Source organism: Anas acuta, chromosome 1, assembly GCF_963932015.1.
Source record: "Anas acuta chromosome 1, bAnaAcu1.1, whole genome shotgun sequence".
In the NCBI taxonomy this organism is placed as follows: domain Eukaryota; kingdom Metazoa; phylum Chordata; class Aves; order Anseriformes; family Anatidae; genus Anas; species Anas acuta.
The window spans coordinates 136,445,943-136,468,774 of NC_088979.1; the positions used below are offsets into that span (position 1 = coordinate 136,445,943).

General features: G+C 38.3%; 1 protein-coding gene across 7 annotated transcripts in view; it reads left to right on the forward strand.

Annotated features, from left to right (window-relative positions):
- The window catches only part of FAR2 (fatty acyl-CoA reductase 2), a 153,668-nt gene that overhangs the window by 4,114 nt on the left and 126,722 nt on the right, over positions 1-22,832 (forward strand). For 3 of the 7 annotated variants that reach the window (XM_068659155.1, XM_068659163.1, XM_068659173.1), the window contains one exon: positions 12,353-12,518. The exons of the other annotated variants lie outside the window; for them this stretch is intronic. In XM_068659155.1, coding sequence (XP_068515256.1) covers positions 12,511-12,518 — 8 coding nt within the window. In that variant the 5' untranslated portion in view covers positions 12,353-12,510. The remainder of the gene's footprint in view (positions 1-12,352; positions 12,519-22,832) is intronic. 7 annotated transcript variants of the gene reach the window in all.

Consider the following 22,832-nt stretch of genomic DNA (forward strand, 5'->3'; position numbering starts at 1 on the left):
TTCTTGTTGTTATTGGCTTGGCTTTCAGTTGGATGAGTTCCTGGATCTGACTCAATGTGTGACCGAAATGCATCGAGGAGTCAGCAGCACCGAGGAGGCATGCAGCTGGGGGAAGAGCAGGCCAATCCTCATGGTACTCAGTAGTAATCCCATTTGTGCCAGGTTAAAAAGACGGTGGCACTACAGTATAATGAGCTCACCCAGTGCCATGTTAACACTTCTGCATGCCTTCCAGATTAGGTTTGGTTTATATCCAGCCAATTAAGAGAGTGAGGAGAAGTACCTGTGTTCCTCTGGTCACCTGAATAGACATACTCTGGCAGGGACTGCTGAAACTAAAAAAAAAGAGGACATCTGAAAGACAAAAGGTTCTTTTAAATACCTGTGTTTTTGAAGGAGGTGAGGCCTTACTCTGGCTTGCCTCCCTCTGCAAAGGATTTCAATCTCTGAATTTCAATTTTGGGTCAGTTCTGCCACTGTTGCTTCCAAATCTGCCAGTGTTAAATTGAAATCGCAAACTACTTTAGTGACAGTCTAGTTTTCTTGTTTTGTGTTTGTACATGGCTGGTACTAACAAGGTTCATGTTTGTGGTCTATGATGGTCACTTATCAGTGATGATCAGAGCCATAGAAGCAGTCACGGGGAAGCATGTTCCTTGTTTGCTCTCTTGTGAGGTATCCTGGATTTCTGCAAATCAGTTCCCATGGGCAGTTGTGTACTGCCACCATAGGTCACTTTGCACCCATCAGCATCACAGCCCTCCTTGATACACAGCTACAGCTGGCAAAACTTCATTTTCATTTGCTTTCACAGTGAAGTTCATATTACATTGAAGCCTATATCTAAGAATAAATGTGTTAAAAATATTAAGCTCGTATCTAAAGAGTGTTTTCAGGCTTCCTTTAGAAAATATAGTTATCTTTGTGATCTGTGTAAGTACATCACCCAGTGTCAAAATCACAGCAAATTAGGTCTTTGCACAATGAAATAGTCAATAGTAGGATCTTGTGTGTAGGCATATAATTAATGCTCTATTGCTAATTATTGGAGTTGGAAATCCCCTCTCCCTCAAATCTTTGGATACATATTTTTTTGTTAAAGCGTGACACATATTAAATGTTTAGCAAAAATACCTGTAATATGACTATAATTGCATTCAGTTCTAAGCTTATATTAGTGGTCTTTTGCAGGAGTTGCTTGTATATGTGTTTTTCTTGGTGTGTACCTATGCTTAGGCAGTTACTAGAGACTGGAAATTACATAGGGCTCTGCTTTTATATCTATGCTAACAGAAAAAGATACCGTCTGCCACACAAATCAGCTATTGTGTATAATGCCATTTTCTGTTTACTGAGAGTAACTGTGGAGCAGCTGTACCCATAAGAGATGCATATTATAGGTTTTCCTAATACTTAATTTCATTTTTTAATCCATTATGCCATCATCTGCCATTTATAGATGCTTCTTTCAGAAGCAGTGAGTTGTTCTATAGGGGTTAGCAGAACAAACACAAAGCCTAATGTCTGGTTGTTAATGCATGTAAGAGGGGTGGGACTGGTCACAAACCTGAATGCTTGCCATCTAATTTCTAATGCTGCCTTCTAGCCTTCCTTTATCCAAACCCAGAAACATAGTTTATTTGTGCCCAAAGGTGAGTGGCAATTGTACTGGTGTGTACTTCAAAATATGTATGTTTATGACTTCAGGCTTGAAATGTTTGTGTCTACCTTTATAGAAAACTGTTTTTGCAACTGTTTCTATTATGCAATATAAAGTTGGGAAGAAATAGGAAGGTTTAAAAAAAAGGGGTGGGGAGGAGAGGGGATGGGACAGGACATGGGACAACAACCTGAAATTAACTACAAAACCTGTTGACTGCAGAAAAGAAAGGTTGCCCAGTTTCATTGCTGATCCTGTAAAGGATGTGGATTTATTTTGCAGTAGATGGTTCAGTAGGGCTTTTTCTTATATAGGGGACACTGAACATAAATACACTTTAGTGTCACTACTGTCTCTAGAATGTTCCCTCAGAAACTCTCTTGATACTGTGAATGAAATTATGGAAGTGTAAATTGGTTGGAACTTTTGTAAACAATGCTATAGATAGAAAAGAGGGGAAAGATTCTCATCAAAGTATACAATTGTACTGTTTTAAAGAAATAGAAAACAAAAATAAGAGCTGTGCTGAAATTATATCAAACAGATCTGGTTCTGAGGAAAATCTGAAGAGAGAGACACTATGTAGAAAAGGTGCCATCCCTTTAAAAGAACATAGTTCCTACAATACACCTTAGTAAATCCTGGAAGAGATTCTTAATTTATTCATAAAATGTGTGGATATTAACAAAGCACAGCAGTTTTCTAAAAGATTCTTTGTACCGTGGAGTTAACAATGGGTTATACAAATTGGTTTGATAGTAGCCAAACCTGGTACAATTTAATGGTTCATCAGTTGTATATGAATTTGCCTGAGTCATCTTTATAGGTAACTGTGATGCCTCAAATGAGAGGCATCTCATTACAACTGACTTAACTGTTGGTGTGCTACAACTGATGTGATGTGCAGAAAATGACAGCCTCAAGCCAGCACTGTTTACTCACTAGTAGTGAGTCTCCCAAAGCTCAAGTAATGAAGAAGGTTGTAGCTGCACGTGTTGGCAGTTTTGGTCAAGTACACAACACTGATTTGGAAACTTCCTTTTCTTTTACTGTTCCCATTGTAATGTGAATGATTTCTTTTTCCATATCTCACAGTTTTGAGATTTGATGTGAGTAATTGTGTGTCTTTGTTTTCTTCTCAATTGCAGTATCATTCTAAGTAATGACACAAGTTTATCCACCTCTTGTGGAAAGTTTGTTAGGTTTTGCAGGATTTTTTTCTTCATGCTGCAGAAACATTGAGAAAAGGTGTGGTCTCACCCATTGCCAAGGCATTCAGAAGGATAGAGCACATGATTTTTCAGCACAGGTTTGAGGGAAGTTGGGTGTTTGGGTCTAGGTTCAGCACTGAAGTGTTAATGGATGATCAATCCTTCTTAGATGTCTTCCTTCAGCATGGTCAGAAGTAACACATCTAGACACACCTTCCAGAAGCAAAGTGGTCATGATCTGCAGTGAATATCTACAGTGCTGTACTGGCTAAACCAGCAGATATGCCCAATCTGTGCCTGGGCCAGCAAACAATGTGGGCTTCTGTGGCTCCTGTCAGATCATCACTCAGCTGGTCTGCTTGCATTAGTGGCTTGCAATGGGGAGGGCTTCTGTAGCGAGGCAGAGGTTTGGAGGTGGGATGAATAATGTGAACAAGTACACTTTGCTGGTCCTATCCTGGCTCTGTGGCAGCCGGTGAGGTCAGCTGCTGCTGGTTTTCTTGAGTGAGGTGGGGAATCGCTTTCTCTGCCAGCATCCTGCTGAGACAGTAGAACAGTGGAGCCAGGGGCTGCCGCAAATCTTTTTAAAACCATCTGCTTTTACCACCTGTCATTGCTTATTCACAAATGTGATATTATTTTGAATTAGTATTAAAAATCTTTAAGTATAAAACAAAGTACAATTCTTCTGAAATTCCCTCATCATATGTCCATAGCTCTAGTAGGGGGCTTTAGAATTGTGCTCTCTTGAGGTAGTGGGTGGGAGGAAAGGGAAGAGGGAGAGAGAGAACTTGTGTGCTCAGCTTAAAACTCCTTCTGATGTTGTTCAAACTCACAGTACCATGAATGGGACTTATTTTTGTTATCAGCTGGTCTGAAGTAGATGTATGATTTTATTTAAAGATAATTTAAAGGACAATTTCCAGGGTGAAAGAAATTTTGTTACAGAAACAGTCCTTGGCAAAATCTCCATTGAACGCATTGACATCTGCTTCTTTGCTGCTTCTAGCTTTATGTTGGGGGAGCATGACGGTTCAGGGTCTGCTTCTATTTTGTCTTTGGCTGCTGAATTGAACGTCATTGCTGTAAAGCATCTGAGTCCTCTGTTGGACAAGAAAAAATAAATATGAAAAGGCTGAGTCCATTGGTCCCCAGACCATTAATAAGCTGGGGTGTTTGTGCCATGCACTGTTGTATGTTTCAAAACAATCATTAAATCTTGTATATATATAAAACAGTTAAAGGTTTTCCACTGAGTTCACAAGCTTCAGGTTCTTCTGATAACCGGTGACTTTGGCCATAAAGCCAAGCCATGTCTAGCTGTAGTTTTGATTTTTCTTCATTCTTACATTTCTGTTTAGTGGTTATTGCCTTGCCCCACATCTCCACAGAGCAGCCTATGTGCTGCTACATGCTTGAATTCAGGGCAGGTTGAATCTTCTAAATATATTGATTTGGCAGGAAACATTGGATCCTGATGTCTGTCTTTTTTTTTTCTTCATCTTTTTTCTTTCATTTTTTTTTCATTTTTTCATCTCCCTTATTTTCTAATAACTGTATTATATCTCCCAGTTGCTTTGTTTTGCTCCTTTACCTAGTTTTGCCATCAATAAGCTGACAGAGGAGATGAGAAGGCTAATGGTTCTTAAAGACTGACTTTTGTCAGAGATGTATGGCTTTGCCTTCGTTTTGGCCTATTGCTGACCCACCATTGCTATGTGATATCTGGCAAACTGCTAGCTATATATTAATCCCTGTCACCCAGAAAAGAATTTAACCCATGTTCACCATGTTCTGCAGTATCTTGTATTTAAGCTAAAACCAATGCTTTACAGGCACCTGGCTCAAATCCTGTGCGTTGCTCTTTGCTACAGGGTCTGAGCTAGCTGATATGAGAAGAAATGTTAAGTTCCTGCATCCTCAGTGCCCAATATATAGAAGAGTGTTTTGGTCCAGCATTTTTTCTGATTAATTTTTTGTAGTGAGTCAAATACAACTGACATGCAAGCATGTCTTTATTTGCAAAGGGTAACACTGAATCCTCTACCACTGCTTTTGCTAGCTCAAGGGTTTTCAAGAACTGATTAGACATTGTTTACAGCTGATGAACCCTCCACACAATTTTCAGCAGGCAACTTCAGGGATCAGATGAAACTATATGCTTTCAAGGTGATGAGATAAAATGATGCATTTAAATATGAGGTTTCTGAGCTCTACCAACACAGTGATACTGGTAAGCCAATGACATGCAAAACTAGACTCTGATCTGGCAGCAAGGCAATGTTATATAGCTGCATTAGCTGCTCATATCACCACACCCAGGCATGGGGGAAGGTCTTCCTTCTCAGGTTCCTCTCAGAAAACCGATGACTGTTATTGTTATATTTACTGTAGCTTTGGTTTTCAAGTAATACATGACTGCATATTTCAATAATCACCTTTTTGCTGATCAATCATAATCAAGCTGATATTTAATTCTGAATACGTTTCTGTCATCTGTTCTAAAAGGCTAGGTTTTCTTCAGACCTGACGTGTAGGAGGATAGATTGTTTTGTGACTGCTTCTGCCTTGCTTCTGAAGTTAAATACAACTTTAACTTCTCAGTTTTTATGGTAATAGGCTGGCATGTATAACTGTTGTTTATGTTAAAAATTGGATAGTCATGTTGAAAAGTAATATGCAATGCCAGAGTTTCCATCACTAGATTGACTCCTAGAAGACAGACAAGTTCTTGCCTTCTGAAACAATGTAATCCATGTTTATCAAACCATGTATTCTAATTCTCACTGATATTTAATTTCCATGGCAACCTATGTAGCTCTTCCTCTGGAAGATGAAGTGAGGTGATCAGGAGCCCTTTGTAGGAACTTGTCTCTGATACAAGGTTCATGTGTTCAAAATGTGACAATACAGTCACAATACTGTAGAAGTAAAGCTATCTCTTGTTAAATGACAGGGTGCCTTCAAAGAGAGTAGTTCTCTTATTTTCCACCTACACCTAATATGACTAATGTGATTGAGACTGTGAGCCCTTAAACTGCTATACAAACAAAAATAGAATCACAGAAGTTAGTCTCATGTAACTCCTAGATTTATAGCAGCAAACTCATGGGTAAGAGAGTAAGCTAAATTTATTGTGTCTGATGGATATGATGAAGATAATCATATTTTTTTCATAGTATGCATGCAAGTCCTTATGTCTGCTCTAAATATGTTTTCAATGCGTCCTCTACATTGTCACCCTAGAGTTGCATCAGCACTGTTAGATGCTTTTCTCTTTAGAAATTTGTACAAATATTACTCTATACTCCTGGTTCATTTATAAGTCTAAATGGCACTTCCTTGCATTCCTTTTCTTTTTGTCTTTGAAATTCTTATCTGCTATGTGCAACCTTGTGTATTGTCCATGTAAAATATAGTATATAAAAGTTTTGGTTTGAGAAAACTTCAATCTAAAGTGCTCCTAATTGCTGGAAGTACTTTCCTTTAAATTTATTACATAAAAAGCATAAATGTGCACTGACACATCCCATAGGTAGCTGTTCTGTTTTCTCTACAGTGTGGTGCAAAATCTTATCAAATCAGAACTTCCTATTTATATCAACCACATGTGCTTATATCAATTGCATGTATTTGACACTTCTGAAGTGAGAAGGATCAGAAAGATTAGGAAGAGGAAAGTACATTAAGAATAACTGTAAGTGTGATGTAAGGGTCATACTTCATTGCCTTATGTTTTGAAGTGCCATATTTTCCGTACTTAATTTTTGCAGCCCTTTCACTAGGAGTTATGTCTCCAATCAAGTTCATTACTATGTCCAGTTTGAAAAAAATTCATCTTTTCTTTAAAAAAGCAACTTCTGAAAGAATCTGACATGGAAAAAAAAAAAAAGCTAAAATATATCTGCTTTCTGCTTCGTTTCTCCTCTGATGCATGAGTTGTAAACCGACAACTATAGAAGCCACTTCTCTGTGTTGAGCATTTCTTCCCTGTTTAAATCAGCTCTTCAAAATATTGCAAAAAAAAAAAACACAAAAAAACACACCACCTTGATACAGTGTTAACAAGGGTACAAGTGCTGGTGTCTTGGTGTAATTTTAATGTTTAGTCTAATATGTGTCCACCAGAACTTTGTGATGTGAGAACAGGATATACTGGGCCACAGCTGAACTGTCTGTATCATCTTGAGACCGTTTTCTGCAAGAACACATTGGTTTTATTGACTAAGTTTACTTTATCTATGCTTTGTGTTTGCTCACATGCTCATTGGAGATGTGCTTTTCCCATTTAGTAATGTGGTATTAGTACTTGAAAGCAAAGGACCCAAGTAATAATCTCCAGTGCAAAGAGAAAGTGGAAATCAGGCAATATGATAGGTTTCAAGTCACAGATACAGAGGTCTGCCAGTGTGCCACATGCTGAATGAAGAAGAGAAAGAGTGCTTTGCACTTGTGTATCCCACTTTACTGTGAGCAATAAGTATTATCTTTAACAAAGTATAAATGTGTTGTATTAACGTGTGGTGGAAAGGGCTTGCTTTCTCTTGTTCCCAGTTAGTACTCATTGTTGGAACAGCATAACTGGGTTTTGTTGGAAGATGTCTGGAAGGCAGTGTTATAGTGAATCCTCTTGAGTCAGAAGCAAGCAGGGAAGAGTCTGCAGCAGCAGATCATAGGTCCCTGGTGAGTCCCTGGTGAATTAGGTTTGTAAGGATATGTAGAAGTCTTGCACTGAACATTCAAGAAGTTTATCTTGCAGGTTTATCAAGACAACAGTGCTAAATGCTCTAATGTCAGTGAAAGGAAACTTAGTCAGTTTCCCTCCTTCCTTGAAGGGAACAACATACTAGAAGAATCCAAATGAACTTGATAATTTTACTCCTGTTAAGCAAGTATAAGCTCGTGTCAGAACTGTGAGCTATTCTTCATTCCTCCAGTTACTCTAGAGATACTGTTAAGGGTATGATCAGAAGTTTTCTTTGTACAGTGGTGTTTCATAGGTCTCTGCTCTCCCTTAATCAGTATTTGGAGCTCTAGTGATCTGGAGATTTGGGTCCTTATCTTTCTAATATCGCTGTCTGCTTGTGAGAAGTACTTACTGCTAGATGGTTGCTCGTTAGGACTAGGGACAAGAGCACTTTCATATTTTAAAAAGATGAGATGAGGATAAATACCATGTTCTCAGCACCCAATTGGTGTGGAATTGAGTGTATAGGCAAGAGACTGCTAGAAAGGTAATGTGGCCTACCGAGTGAGAGGCATGATAAATTCCAATTCCAAATATGGTTTTGTAGGGGAAAAAAAAAATTGCCTAAAAGAATCTTATCTAGCGCTGCCACTCAGGAAGTGAAAATACTTTTTATTCTTCAGAACTACTTAGAAAAACTGACTGCATTCAAATCCATCTGGATGGATAGGATTTAAGCTAGGGTGCTGAAAGACATGTGTGACATAAATGCAATAGAGTTCTTAATGAAAAAAGATGGCAGAGAGTTCTCTGAAGATTATAAATTGAGTGAAACGATACCCTTATTTAAGAAGAGTAAGATGGAGAATCCAGGCAGCTATAGGACAGTCAGCCTTACCAAAATCCATGGAAATATAATGAATTGTATCTGCAGGGAATTTCCTTCCAAATATGTGAAGGATGAGAATGTACATCTGGGTTAGCCGTTCCCAGTCGCCGAGGGCAAGTCATGTTTGACCAACTTGAGCACCTTTTACAATGAAATGAGTGGATGTCAGTGGATATAGCATTTCCTGACTGACTTAAGCAAGGTGTTTATTATAATTTTCCTCTTGATAGGACAAGAAGGAATGCCCTCATGTTGCTCCAGGGGAGGTACAGGTTGGAAAATGAGAAATTTCTTCTCAGAAAGAGGAGTTAAGCATTGGAATGAGTTCACTGTTCCTGAGGGTGTTTAAGGAAACGTTGGACATGGTGCTTAGAGATGTGGTTTAGTGGGTGATATTGGTGTAGGGTGATGGTTGGACCAGATGATCTTGGATGTCTTTTCCAACCTTAATGATTCTATGATCTCTCACTTAAGAAGTTTTGGAAGCGTGGGTTGGAGGGTATAGATTGTTAAATGTACTGAAAAATGACTGGATATCTGCATTCCAAGCCATCACTAGCTCAGTGTCTCATTAGAGATAAATAAGAAGTGGCCTGTGAGAGACTGGACCAGTAGCGTTATCTCTAGCAATTACCTAAATGGTGAGAAAGAATATACCCTGAGAAAATTTTTAGTTCCAATTACACTGGTAGAAATTCAATTCAGCTAGACTGTGAGAGACCTGAGCTGACTGAAATCCCATGAAGGGCAAGTGTCAGGCAGATGAAGCCAGGCTCTTCTTGGTAACATCCAATGATAGGACAAGGGGCAATGGGTGCAAGCTGGAACACAGGAAGTTCCACTTAAATATGAAGCAAAACTTCTCCAAAGTAAGGGTGACAGAACACTGGAACAGGCTGCCAGGGGGGTTGTGGAGTCCCCTTCTCTGGAGACTTTCAAAACCCTCCTGAATGCATTCCTGTGTGATGTGATTTAGGTGTTCCTGCTCTGGCAGGGGGATTAGACTAGATCTTTCAAGGTCCCTTCTAATCCCAAACATTCTGTAATTCTTTGAAGAGTAACTGTGAAATTATGTGCTTGTGCAGATTAACCCATGCAACAGTACTGACTGGGGAATAGCTGTCTAAATAGAACATCTATAGGGAAAGTAATGGGATGTTATGGCAGCTACCAAGGTGAAAATGAACTGATGATGTGCTTTCATTGTAAATAAAGCAAACAGCAAAGTAGTCTACATTGGAAGTATGGTCAACAGATCAAGGGAAGTTATCACCCCCCTCAGCATTGCTGCTTACTGTGATTCTGCAGTCAGTTTTCAGGCTTCTCAAATTAGAAGGGGGATGTCTAAAAAGTAGAGAGAGGGTACAACAAAGGACTACTGAGGTGATGGAGCTGTTGGACCCACGTGAACAAGCTGCAATGTCTGTGGAGCCAAACTCAGTAGTAATAATAAGGGGGAAACAGCTACAAGTTACAGTTGAGAAGTTCAGGCTGGCAGTTTGGTAAAAGCTTCTAACCAGGGAGTAGTGTAGGAGTTTTAGCATATCTCCTAGGAAAGTTGTGGAATCTCTTCTTGGAGGTTTTCGAGACTTGACTGGCCTAAGCTGTGGATTACCTGATCTAGTATTGGGGACAGTTCCTCTTCAAGAAAAAAGTTGGGCTAGGTGATCTCCAGAGGTCCCTTCCAGCTAGCTTTTATGTGTTTCAAACTACAAAGAGGTCTGATCAAGTTAGTCTGTCCAGAGCAGCAGGACCGTGCAATGTGGAAGAGGAATTATGTGAGTTTGTGACATTTGTCTGTAGTGGTAGGCATGGAATGATGACCAATGGAAGCTCCTCTTCTAAAAAGACTTCCTTCCTATTATCAGCTTGAATTTCATCTGTGCTCAAGACTTCCTTAACTCCATATAATGTGTTTTTATTTTCCTTAACTATTTTCAAATTTTATGCTCTTTTGACTTTGGGGAGAAAAAAAGACTATAGGAATCTAAAACTTTTATTTCAGTTGAGTTAAGGTTACTTATTGAGAATTACATCTACTTTTAACTATTTATTCTCTCTTCCTAAGTGTGCTAGGAGCTGTGAGCTGTAGAAATGTATAGAAATTTGTTGTCTGAACTTGTCAAAAATAAGATGGGGATAGAGAGACAAGATAAAATCAGCTCTCAGGAATATAATATACTTGTTTTCAAAAAACAGTGTTCATGATATCTGTTTTGTTTTCAATTTAATTGTTTCATTTTAAATCTGACTGTGAGAGCTGTAATGTTTCAGTGGAGAACCCAACTTGTGGAAAGGGATAAAGGGAAAAAATAACTAAAAGCCAGGATAAATGGGAGTAAAATATTATCAGTAATCTGAGGTAGGAGTGGAGACAGACAGAATGGGGTCAATCCTTTCACAAGAAAGAAAGGAACACCCAAAGTTTCAGTTCCCAAACCCACAGCTGAAGTCCCAGTTCAAGAATGCAGTAGGTGGCAATGTCAGAGAGTACACCCTGGGTACCAGTCCTCCCATGGGACTGTTTGGGAAAGATTTTGCACTCATGTTGGTTGTCCTTTGTGGATCCCTTTCTGAGTTCCAGATTAACCCAGTTGCATTATCAATGCCAGTTGCATTGGTGTTATGCAAATGTGGCTATATTACTTCAGGCCTGATTCTAGTCCCAAACCAGTTTTATTTCTTTCACATAATGCCTGAACCAAGAAATTCTGCAGCCCTGAAATTGCTAGGAGATAAACCAGTTTGAGATCTTGCGTAGGTTGTTATGATTGCATAGAGAATGGGATTAAAAGAAATAAATACTCTGAATCCAGGAGGAGACAGTTTAGGAAAGCATGGATTTGACCTCTTGACTTCAGATGATGTAAGTGGATCCAGGGAACAACACTGAAGTAACTAAAACAAAACCTTGCTAAACATGTGGTCATGCTCTTTCATTTCCTTGTTCAGTGTGTTTCTGTGAAATACTTTTTTTCCAAGCTGTGCCTGTTTGATTAAAATAGGTATTGCTATTGATTTAGTACACCCTTTTCTGCTAGAGATCTATGCCATAAAAAGAGATGATATGCAGAAATAACACACTGAGTAGATGTGGATTTCCTTCCTATGGTTGGTATTGCTATAGCAACACTTCCCTCCAAACCATGACTGTAATTACAAAAGTTGCCACTAACAGTTTATGTGGTAAATTTTATCTGTATTTATCAAGAAATAGAATGCCCTAATGTCAAATAAAATAAATACTCAATTTTATATTAATTCCCCACACAAACCTCAATTTTGTTTGTTTCAACAAAACCATTTTACTTTTAGGAAATTTATCAATTTGGTGAAGTTGTTGCTAGGTGTGACCAGAATTTTTTCACTGTCAGCATTTAATGTGCTTATAGCATTTTAGCTTAAGCATCATTACTTGCTTGTAGCTGTTTTGCTGGTAAGATTCTTGGTAAGTGTCTATACTTCTGCTGGATAAATTTTCACAAGAGGCTACCTAGTCTGGATCTCTGAGGAGACAAATTTGGAAACAAAAAAAAAAAGAAATAATTTACATATTGGATATAATGAAAATATATTCTCCATTAAATATGTTCCTGAAAAATATTTATGTAAACTTGCATGTCATTATGTCTGTGTGTATGTTCATATTTGTTTTCAATTCAGAAATAGAAGAAGTGAGTGCAAAGTGTATGCATAGACCTGTGTAAATAGTGAGCATGGGAAGCAAATCAGCTCTGAGAGATTGGACTTCTTTTTCTTGTGGTCTTCACTGGGGCTCTGAGATACATTTTTGAGGCCCAGACAGTGATAACTTTGCTGAGAAATGCCTGTTTTCTTGTGTTTCACGGCAATAATGCCGTGGCGATATAAATAGAACAACAAAGAATTTCTTACTTGACTTTCAGTTTCAGATTAACTGTGCCACAGAGGCTTGCTGGTCTCTGTGTAGTGCCATGCTGATGCATCTGCTCAACCTTCAGTGCTAGCTCTAGCCCAAAAGCAGTTTTGCAGCTTTCCCCTGAAGTCTGAGCCAGGAGCTTTCTATCAGCTGGAGAGTCTCCACATGGGAAGGTAAAGTATAGATCTCTAGTTGTTTTGTATAGATCCAGGCAAACCAATGCAGTCAGCCTTCAGTGGGACTAGCAAATCCAACCTGCAAAATTCAGGCTCTTCTGTTGTGTGCTGCAGTTTCTGGGGACAATGTTATCTCGGCCATGCTGTGGCTTGGGGAGCTGTATCTGGTAAGTGTCTTTCAGCAGGTCAGAGTTTTGAGCAGCTGTCACCTCAGCAAGCACCAGACTGTTTGGCTGGGTTTGCTAGCTCATCGAGTGTTGCCCCTCCTGCTGTTTGGGTGCCTGGACTGTTGCCTACAGCATGCCTGTTATGTATTACCTTGGATACACTGCTTGAAATTTATCTATATTTCACCAGAGCATCAGAATCTGGTGGTTAGACTACCCATAAACACCCAGGCTCCTAGAAAGTAGAATTATATAAATCTGATTCTGATTACAACGCAATATGTTATGCAAAAGCATTTATGAAATTATTTTAAGTCATGGAGGGATGGCACCTAAGGTAGGAGTATAACATGAAATTATGATTTGGCCCACAAGATGAAAGGTTTTTATTATGAAAACAGCTGCAGAAACCCGTTATGGGCTTGGTAGTTCTCTTGTGAATTCCTTGGATGTGATCTGTCTCATCACACCTTGAAGTGGTCTGGCCTGCAAACTCCAGCAGGGTTTGTGGTAACAGTGTGCATGTAGCTTCAATATGAACTGTAACATTGTCTGGATTTATTGCTTCTGTTTGTCTTGTAATACACGGCCTGTTGATTTGGATTATTTTAAATTCCACTTTGGATTTAGACTTTGGACCGATTTTTATTGGAAAGATAAAAGGTTTCCAAGATGTAACATGGATACAGTTTCCTGAAGGGGTAGCATAGTTAAGTAGCAGTGCTTCCGGGTCCCTTGTATCAAAGTGACTCTGATATGATCCCACTCCTCCTTTCTTTTTTTGAAGTGCTGTTGAGAACAGTCATGCAAGCCTCACTTGCTCCTCTCCTGAAATTGCCTGTGCAGAATAGCTCCAGTGATACCTCTCTCTCTGTCTGGCATCCTGGACCATAAGGAAGAATGAGACTACATTGTTATGTCATAAAAACATGTAGAGAAGTAAAACTGCTTGCATCTCTGGAGAGAAGGAGAATGTGTGCAACCTATGATAGGTGCTTTATCATCAAAGAGCATCACATTGCACAGACGTTTTTGAAACCTGAACTTGTTTAAAATAAAGCTGACTGCTGTGTGAGTAGTGGCAGCTCTGTGTGGGTATCTGAGGACATCAGAAACACCAGTTTCTCCAAATCCTGTAGTTAATCTGGTTACAAGTTATCACAGGAGTCAGTGTGAACTTTGCACATATGTATAATAGTCAACTCCATATGTGGAACACTGATCATAATAGAAGTGTTATAAAACCCTAACATGGGATTACGAGGTATAACCCAGTATTTGCAGCCAAAAACTTATGTGCAAAACACACCTAAAAATGGTCTCCAACCACCTAGACCAGCAATCTGTATTTCCTTAACATCCTTTGATGAAATGGAATCACTCTTCATGCTGCTTGTGTAACAGTCTGCAAAAGTGCAGTTGGGCAGTTTGAAGGCAAAACTTTCCTTGTATTTCTTAGTCTGCAGTCATCTTAAATCTCATAATTGAGATAGAAGCTGGCTTGTTTTGTATATCTGAGTAATTTTAAACTGTTCAGGAAAGGGTGTGTACTGTCCTGCCTGTTAATTAAATAGATTCAATGTGTCAAAACCACCTTGTACTTCCTTCAAATACTAGTAGGTAATAGTTCCACTATTTTGCAATCTAGAAGGAAAATATACTTCATTGCTGGATGAGATTAAGCGATTCAAGCAATAGTTTTCATTAAGGTATTAAACATGTCACTTGTAGCTGATAAGGGTTTCTTAACATCTTTGATGTAGAAAATGAAACACTTTCAAAAAATTGTTTAAAATGCCATGTAAGGGAACTGGGCAGTAAACAGTCCCTTTCTTTTTTAAGTTTTGTACTGTAAATTTTGTTTTGTTTCATGAAGCATATAAACTGAGTAGATGAGTTGGGAACACATATCCTTGGAACCCTTCCTCTCTGCCTTGACTCACAGATATTTAGATTTAGCTTCAAGGGTGATTGTCCTTGGATGCTGTTATCCCCAAGTGGTACCAGTTTTGTCGAGCTCAGCTATTTGGGAAACATTAATCCTGTCCTTCCCCCCCCCCCCCCCCCCCCCCCCAAAAAAAAAAAAAAAAAACACTATTGAATAAGCAAACAGTAGGACAAATTCAAATATTTGAATTTGTTATACTTAGTTATCTCTCTGCAGTAATCAAGGCTGCAAAACTAGAAATTCACATGTAATAAGTAATCAGTGAATCCAGTAACTGGTTACTCAACAAAAATGCTACTCCAAGGATTGTTGTAGCATTGCAAAGGACAGGAATGTTACATTATGGGCATAGACTGTTTGTGGCTACAGCTAAGTGTCTGTTACAATGAATGTTGTCTTGGAAAATATCTTCTGGTTGTTATTGTGCACCTTTCTTCATGCATGAGCTCTCAATTCATTTTGCTAATAGGAAAAATAGTTTTATTCAGCAAGCAGTCCCTGAAGTCTCAAAAATACATTTATTGCAAGAACTGTTATGCTGTGGGTACAAAAGGTGCCTGAAAACATAGCTTATTTTATCTTCTGGGTAACTGCTTGGTGCAAAATACTAACCCAAGGAAATCACAACATGGGACAGTTGAACTATTCCCGGTATACTTCTCATTTTGTTCTTTCTGGTTCCTTTGGTTTAGGGAAATGTAAACATTGTGTTTTTTCTGAGCACAGTATAAACATTTCTTTGCATCATCAATGAAAGCTTAAAGGTAATACTATAACTTTCTTCTGCCCTTCAAATTTTATGTATTTATTTGATGGCATGCAGTCAACTGCTCTTTTGCATCATAGACTTTGGTTCATTTTATGTCAGCAGTAGAAGAAAGGAGATAAGGTAGTTGTTGCCAACTAGTTTATGTATGACCACCAAGAACCTTAATATATCAATCTTCTTGCAATTCTTTGTTTTCCTCAGCTTTCATTTTGAGCTTGTCTTTTGAATCTTGACTAAGATGGAAAGGGAAATTTAACAAATTAAACTCAGCTTCATGTGACAATCATCTGTAAACTTCAGTTAGAAACTATATAGGTCTGAACACATTTTAGCAAACTTGGTCTGGGTAGTTAACAGTTCAAAGCACATTAACTTGATTTGGCCTCAGGTATGAGGGTGTAGTAATTGTGTAAATTTATTTTCTAATAAACACCAGTTAACTGCTGCTGATTACATCTTAACTAATGTTATAGTGCCTTGTCATAGGTGTCAACCTAGGCATGGTGAATTTTAAAGTTTAAAATCTGGCAGTCTTAGGTACAAGTACCTCCTGAGGGGATTTTTTTTCTGAGAAAGGAATGATTCTTCTCTGTTACAAGTACTAACACATCTAAGATAGTGTTTTGATTTACAAAATAATTAATTTACATTTTCTTTTTCATTTAAAAAAAGTAATTTTTTTAGCTATGAATTTGTATTGTAATGTAGAGATACAATCTTTGTTTTGACTATTTGCCACAACCCCAGTGAATGTTTTGGAACATGATGAGCACACCTGCTCTCTCTTTGATGAACCTTGGTAACTAAGAGAGCAGGCATGCATTCATCAGCAGAAAAAAGAAAGGTCTAACTGGTCATTGCTGTGTATGCTCCACTTTGGAATGTCAACATTGTTCTTTTCACACAGACTTGTGCAAGTACTTGTGGTACTCTAACTGCTAAGTACAAAGATGCTGATGTTTGTTCGTATTTGCAAATAATTCTTAAAATGTGAATTTTCACAAGAGTTGATGATAGCATGACATTTTATTTATAAATATTTATGTAAGCATTTTGGGCTCTTGAATGTCTTCTGTCTACACCTGTGATTTATACACCTATTAAAGTGAAGTCCTAATGTCGAAATGGGTACATCTAATTCTAAATCTCTTTGAAGTGGTAACGTTTTTAAAACTTTATAATTTGTTTCCGCTAGAAGCATGTGTTTTAGATACTGCCCTGAACAGGAGAATTTCACAAAATCATGGATTTAATGAGGTCATCCTGACTTACTTTCTATGTTATGGTATCTTATGTTCTTGTAATCCCCTTACCAATTCATTCATTCTGAAAGTCTAGAAATGACTTTTCAGATACAAAGCTAATAAAGTTAAGTTAATTTGTAGTTTGAGGTATGGTCAAGTAAAGAGGAAGTATGTGTCCAAAAGATGGTATTAAATCTCTCAGTCATTGCTTTGAAGAGGTTTCCTAATAAGTCCTTTCTGTAAGGAATTCTTAAATTCCTTAACTCATTTAAACTCCTTGCTCATAGAAAGCTCAAAACCAATCTCCTTTAATGTGGACTGCAGATGTTAATAATAAATCCAGGTGCATTATTTCCTTTAAAAGAAATCAGTGAAGAAAACAAAGCCATTCTAACAGTTAGTTATGGAGCATTTACAGCAGCTGTGTATAATGCCATCTGTCTTAAACATGATTAACAGTCTCTCTGGTTATAATTACAGCATATCTATTTCTAGGAGAAATCTTCCTTTAGCCAGGTTAGTAAAACCTATGATTTTGGTGCAGTAACTGAAAAAAGTATTCACAAAGCACTCTGTGAACACTTTGGCAGTACTACTCCCAATTATATCCACCGGTACCCATTTTGACAGACCAGTCGCTTTATTCCCATATGAATTGTGAGATAGGTTTTTTCATGGTTTGTTTGTGAGAGTTTTAGACTTATTAATGCTAAGTTTAAATGTTCAAGATGCTCTTGGAAACAGCTTTCTGCTTTATGCCACAAGGTTTTCATCAAACTTCCTGAGGTAAACCTGTTGCTGTTCAATATTTTGCTCTCTTCTGCTGTGGAACCAGTTACCTTGATGGTGAAGTTTTGGCTTTGTGTAGTGGTTTTAGGTTTTTCCTCTAATTGGTAGGCTGTGGAATATAATCTACTGCATGCTTGGAGTAATTACTTTACTTGATTTGTTAATCTAGCAGTTGCGAAGCTTGGAAAATGTCTCAACTATTTTAGAAAAAAACATAATTTGTATAATTTCTTGTTCTTTGATCATGGTCAACAATGTAGCTAAATAAAAGCACAAAATAAAGTCTGTATTTCACTCCAGGAAGACTGCTGCACACTGTACCCTAACATTCATTATGTAAATAAAGCAATAAATGTTATGTATCTTGGGTGAATATACTATTGACTCTCACCTAGCTTGAATTGTGGCAGTACTAATTACTCCTGAACTGTTCTTTTGCAAATAAAGCCAACTACATATAAAACTAGGCTTTTCTTTTGTTTTGCTTTAATACTTTAATGGCAAGGGGAACTTTTATTCCAATCTCTTACACTTTCGTGTAAGACCTACTTCAGTGTGATCAGAGAGAAACAAATGCTTGGTAACAGGAAATTTTTGCACTGTCCTTGTTACATTAGTAAACTGTATGTGCCACAGGCATTGTTGTGGAATGCAAAAAGATCTTAAAAACAGAAAGGGACTGTAGATACCACTTCAACACACTTAACAGTCTGTATCTTTTAGAATTTTTAGAATTAAAACTGCACGAGACTGTAAAAGGACCCACAAAACTTGGCAAACACTCATTTTCAAATCTGTAAGGGCAGTACCCTCTACATAATTCCAAATTGCATTTGAAGCCAAGCACTACTATATTATTTCTGTGTTTAATGAGAACAAATAAAACCTAATCTTTGGGAACATTGTCATATCTCTGAGACTTTCTTTCAGACAACTGAACATTTTTTTACATCTACTTTTAAAAATATTTTACATGGGCTTAAAATGCTTTATTTTTTATTTCAAAATGGCAAACTTAGGACTTCTTATTTTACTAATTCTAAGTAGGGATGAGAGGGAAACTGTCAATTTCTTAGGAAGGCCAGTTTTTGTTTGAGAAGGGGGGGGGGGATAAGGGAGTAACCTGGTTTGTTTCTGATTTTTAACCCTAAACTATTTCTGCATTCATAAATACCAGACTGCTTGTCATACATCTCATTCAACCAAGAGCTGTTCCTTGTGAGTACCAGACAGAATTTAAAGCAACTACTTTAAATCTAAAGACACTGTTATTCAAAATGGTGTATTCCAGATCTAAGCCCTTTAAAAGATTTTGACATTAACAGTATAATTTAGGCCTAACCTAATGCATTTACTTGTATGACAAAGGGAGATCTGATAATCAGATCTGGTTGGAAAAAATATGATTTTAAAAAAAATATATTGCAAATAGTTTGCTGTGGCACATTTCTTTTGGCCTCTGCAGTAGCTGCAGCTACTGAATCTTATTGCTGTGTCAGCACTGATAGAACTTGCACCCAAAGATGCTAGGCTTCTTGTCATAGAAAGAGATGAAATGTGGTGCCACAGCTCATGGTGGGGCTCTGGCCTCAGTCTTCAAGTCTGCAAAAACTCCCCAACCTTCAGTGACAGAGCAGAGAGCTTTAAGGGTCCTTGCTGAGGACCTTTGGCATTTGTATGGTGGTGTCTGTAGGTTTTTCTTGGGAGGAGTGCACTGAGTCAGAAACTGAATTTGCAGGTAATCCCAATGTTTGGAATAATTTTAAAAGGCTTTTATTGGTGATTTTTTTTTATCTTAATGTGTTGTGGTGGTTGCATTTCATTGTGGAAAAGTTGTAGTAAATGTACAGAGTGCTATTTGTCTTTAAGTGATTCTCTGGGACAGGAATTGTGACTAAAAATTAAAAAGAAAGTCAGAATTACTGATAAATTTGCAAGACAAATGCAACAGTGCCAGTGAAGTCACAATCCCAGGCTTCAGTCTCAAGATATACTACTGTTTGCTCTTTGCTATTACCTGCACCGTGTGTTAGTTTCCCTGGAAGGACACTGTGTCTTCTTAGAACTGTTCTGCTTCCTAGATCTTATTGTGAATCTACAGTAGCATTAAGGAACAGGGCTTAGTAATTTTTTTTTTTTTTTAAACAAACAAACGAATACTACAACAATTTGTAATTATTTATAATTTTAAAAGAATTCTTTGCCTATGAATTACAAGTACTATTTATCCAGCTACAGGAGCATACTGCAATTCAGCACTGAGCAGAGCAGACAATGTATACACACACCAGAGAATAAAGGCTTAAACATGTGGTGGTGGTTTTTTTTGTTTGTTTGTTTTCCCATACAGCTCTGCTTAGTGTTGTAACCCCTGGTTTTTTAACTATAAAGGTTTGGGGTTCAGCTGAATGTTTTTTAGTGTTAATGGTTATTGGAAATAAGAAGAAATATCTCTTTCCTTAGCACAAGCATAACTATATTCAGGGTTTTGTACTACTTCTGTCTAGTCTTTAGTAATGATTGTGCAGTAAGGGGTATACCCTGTCTTTTTCTTAATCCTCAGAAAACTTTAATTGCCCCATTAATTGCCCCATTATCCTCCCACATGATTCACTCTAGCAGGTCTTAGGGTGGAAATGTACTTGCTATGAAAGTCAAAAGGGATGACTAGACTAGGCAAGGTGTATGCAATTTTTTTTCATTTGAGAATGTTGTCATATGACATTTGACTTATGCTTATCAGTACAATAGTCCTTTGTCATAAGTGATGATCAACGATTTTTGCCCTATTTAACTGGCATTTTTAGAATTTTCACCATAGAAAGAGGAAAGAAAGAAGAGAAGGAATATTTCACTTTTTTGTTTTTGTTTTTTGTTCTAAGCATTATGCAGTAAGTATTTTAATTGCTGCCAAAAAAGGGTAATTTACAAAAATGGTAACTTACCTTTCTGGTGAAAAGTAACAGTTCTTAATGTGTATGCAGTTTCTCAGCATTAAAGACTCAGCCGAAGCAAACTGCATGTGACAATAGAAACACCATCAGAATTTCATCAGTGATGATAATATGCTAAAGTCATTGTAAGATCCCTGCTAGAGAGTCTGAAAAGATGACTGTTTATATTTAATGGTAGCAGGGTTGTTTTTTTGGTTTCTGTTTTTTTTTTTTTTTCACATTGGGTTCCGATTTAACCTCATGTTTCTGGTGTATGTTTCTCATATATACTCCGTATGTACCAAAACTTCGTATGTACCAAAATATGAAGAAAAATATTTTAATTGGTGTTTGTTAATCCTGGTATGAAAATTTCAGGAGGATCATGTTTAAATGGAGTATGTAGGAGTGACAAATGCATGTGAAATAGTATGGCTAGCATTAAATACTAAAAAAAAAAATAAAAAATAAATCAATAGGTATAGTTCTTCACAGTTAAGATGAAGAGAAAAAGATGAGATAGCCACAGCTTCTTAACACATTTATGTACAAATTCCAATACGCTTATCTGGGTTACTTTTGTTTATTAACATGTCTAATCTCGATAGGAATAAAACCTTTTGGTTAAAGAAACCTATAGATTTCAAATTCAGACCTTCAGCACTGAACAACAAATGCATTGTCTTCCTTAAATTTCATCTTCAGTTTTTCAGAATTCTATGTTAGGATTTTAGCTGGACTCTTCTTGTTCAGATTTTTATTTTCTTCATGATACAGTTACATGATCTCATCTTCACAGAGGGCTGTTAAGTACCTGGTTATTTTCTGGAGAGTCGTGATCAAGAATTTCTCTATGAGCACTAAAGGGCTTCCCTTCACATCTCAAAGTATTATTACACTTTATGCTGTGATCCTAGATACAGCTCCATGTTACTCAACACTTGTTCAGATGTGCACAGAATGAAAGGTTCCATATTATAGGGCTTGTGAGACTTTTTTTTTTTATGGTAACAGAAGGAGAAAGTTCCCGTTAGCAAGTATTAAACCATCAGAAACACTCCAGTTGTTCTCTATACTCAGTAAGAATTCCATGTTTGCAATATAATTTTCTATATTACTGAATAAATAATATAGAAGGTACCCAGGTACTGTGAGAAAATAAATACTGGCACGACCTTAATGATGCATGTCTAGTTTTATCCTCATTGCTTTGTTACTCCTGAGAATTAGAACAACTTTGCAGCTATTCAATATAGCATAATTTTCATAATACAGTTAATTGGTGGAATGATGTCTTGGTTAGAACACTTTTATTGAAAGGTGTTGCTTTCCTGTCCATTCTGGGCCTTGGGAGTGATTTAATGTGGACAAGGTGCCCTCGGACTTTGAAAGAGGTGGGTTGTTATAGTGGTGAGGCTGGGTTTCTGCCACTTTCATTTTTTGAAGCTATAGCCGGGGTCTGGGAAGTTCACAGAATCACAGAATCTCTAGGTTGGAAGAGACCTCAAGATCATCGAGTCCAACCTCTAACCTAACAGTAACAGTACCCACTAAACCATATCCCTAAGTTCTACATCTAAACGTCTTTTGAAGACTTCCAGGGATGGTGACTCCACCACCTCCCTGGGCAGCCCGTTCCAGTACCTAACAACCCTTTCAGTAAAGAAATTCTTCCTAACATCTAACCTAAAACTCCCCTGGCGTAACTTTAGCCCATTCCCCCTCGTCCTGTCACCAGGCACATGGGAGAACAGGCCAACCCCCACCTCGCTACAGCCTCCTTTAATGTACTTATACAGAGCAATAAGGTCGCCCCTGAGCCTCCTCTTCTCTAGGCTGAACAAGCCCAGCTCCTTCAGCCGCTCCTCGTAGGACTTGCTCTCCAGGCCCCTCACCAGCTTCGTCGCCCTTCTTTGGACCCGCTCAAGCACCTCGATGTCTTTCTTGTAGCGAGGGGCCCAAAACTGAACAAAGTACTCGAGGTGCGGCCTCACCAGAGCTGAGTACAGGGGGACGATCACCTCCCTAGCCCTGCTGGTCACAGTGTTTCTGATACAAGCCAGGATGCCGTTGGCCTTCTTGGCCACCTGAGCACACTGCTGGCTCATATTCAGCCAACTGTCCACCATCACTCCCAGGTCCTTCTCTGCCTGGCAGCTCTCCAACCATTCCTCTCCCAGCCTGTAGCTCTGCTTGGGGTTATTGCGCCCCAGGTGCAGGACCCGGCACTTGGCCTTGTTGAACTTCATACAGTTGGTCTCAGCCCATCGGTGCAGCCTATCCAGATCCTCCTGCAGAGCCTTCCTACCCTCGAGCAGATCGACACACGCACCTAGCTTGGTGTCATCTGCAAATTACTGAGGGTGCACTCAATGCCCTCGTCCAGATCATTGATGAAGATGTTAAAGAGGACCGGCCCCAGCACCGAGCCACTAGTGACTGGCCTCCAACTGGACTTGAC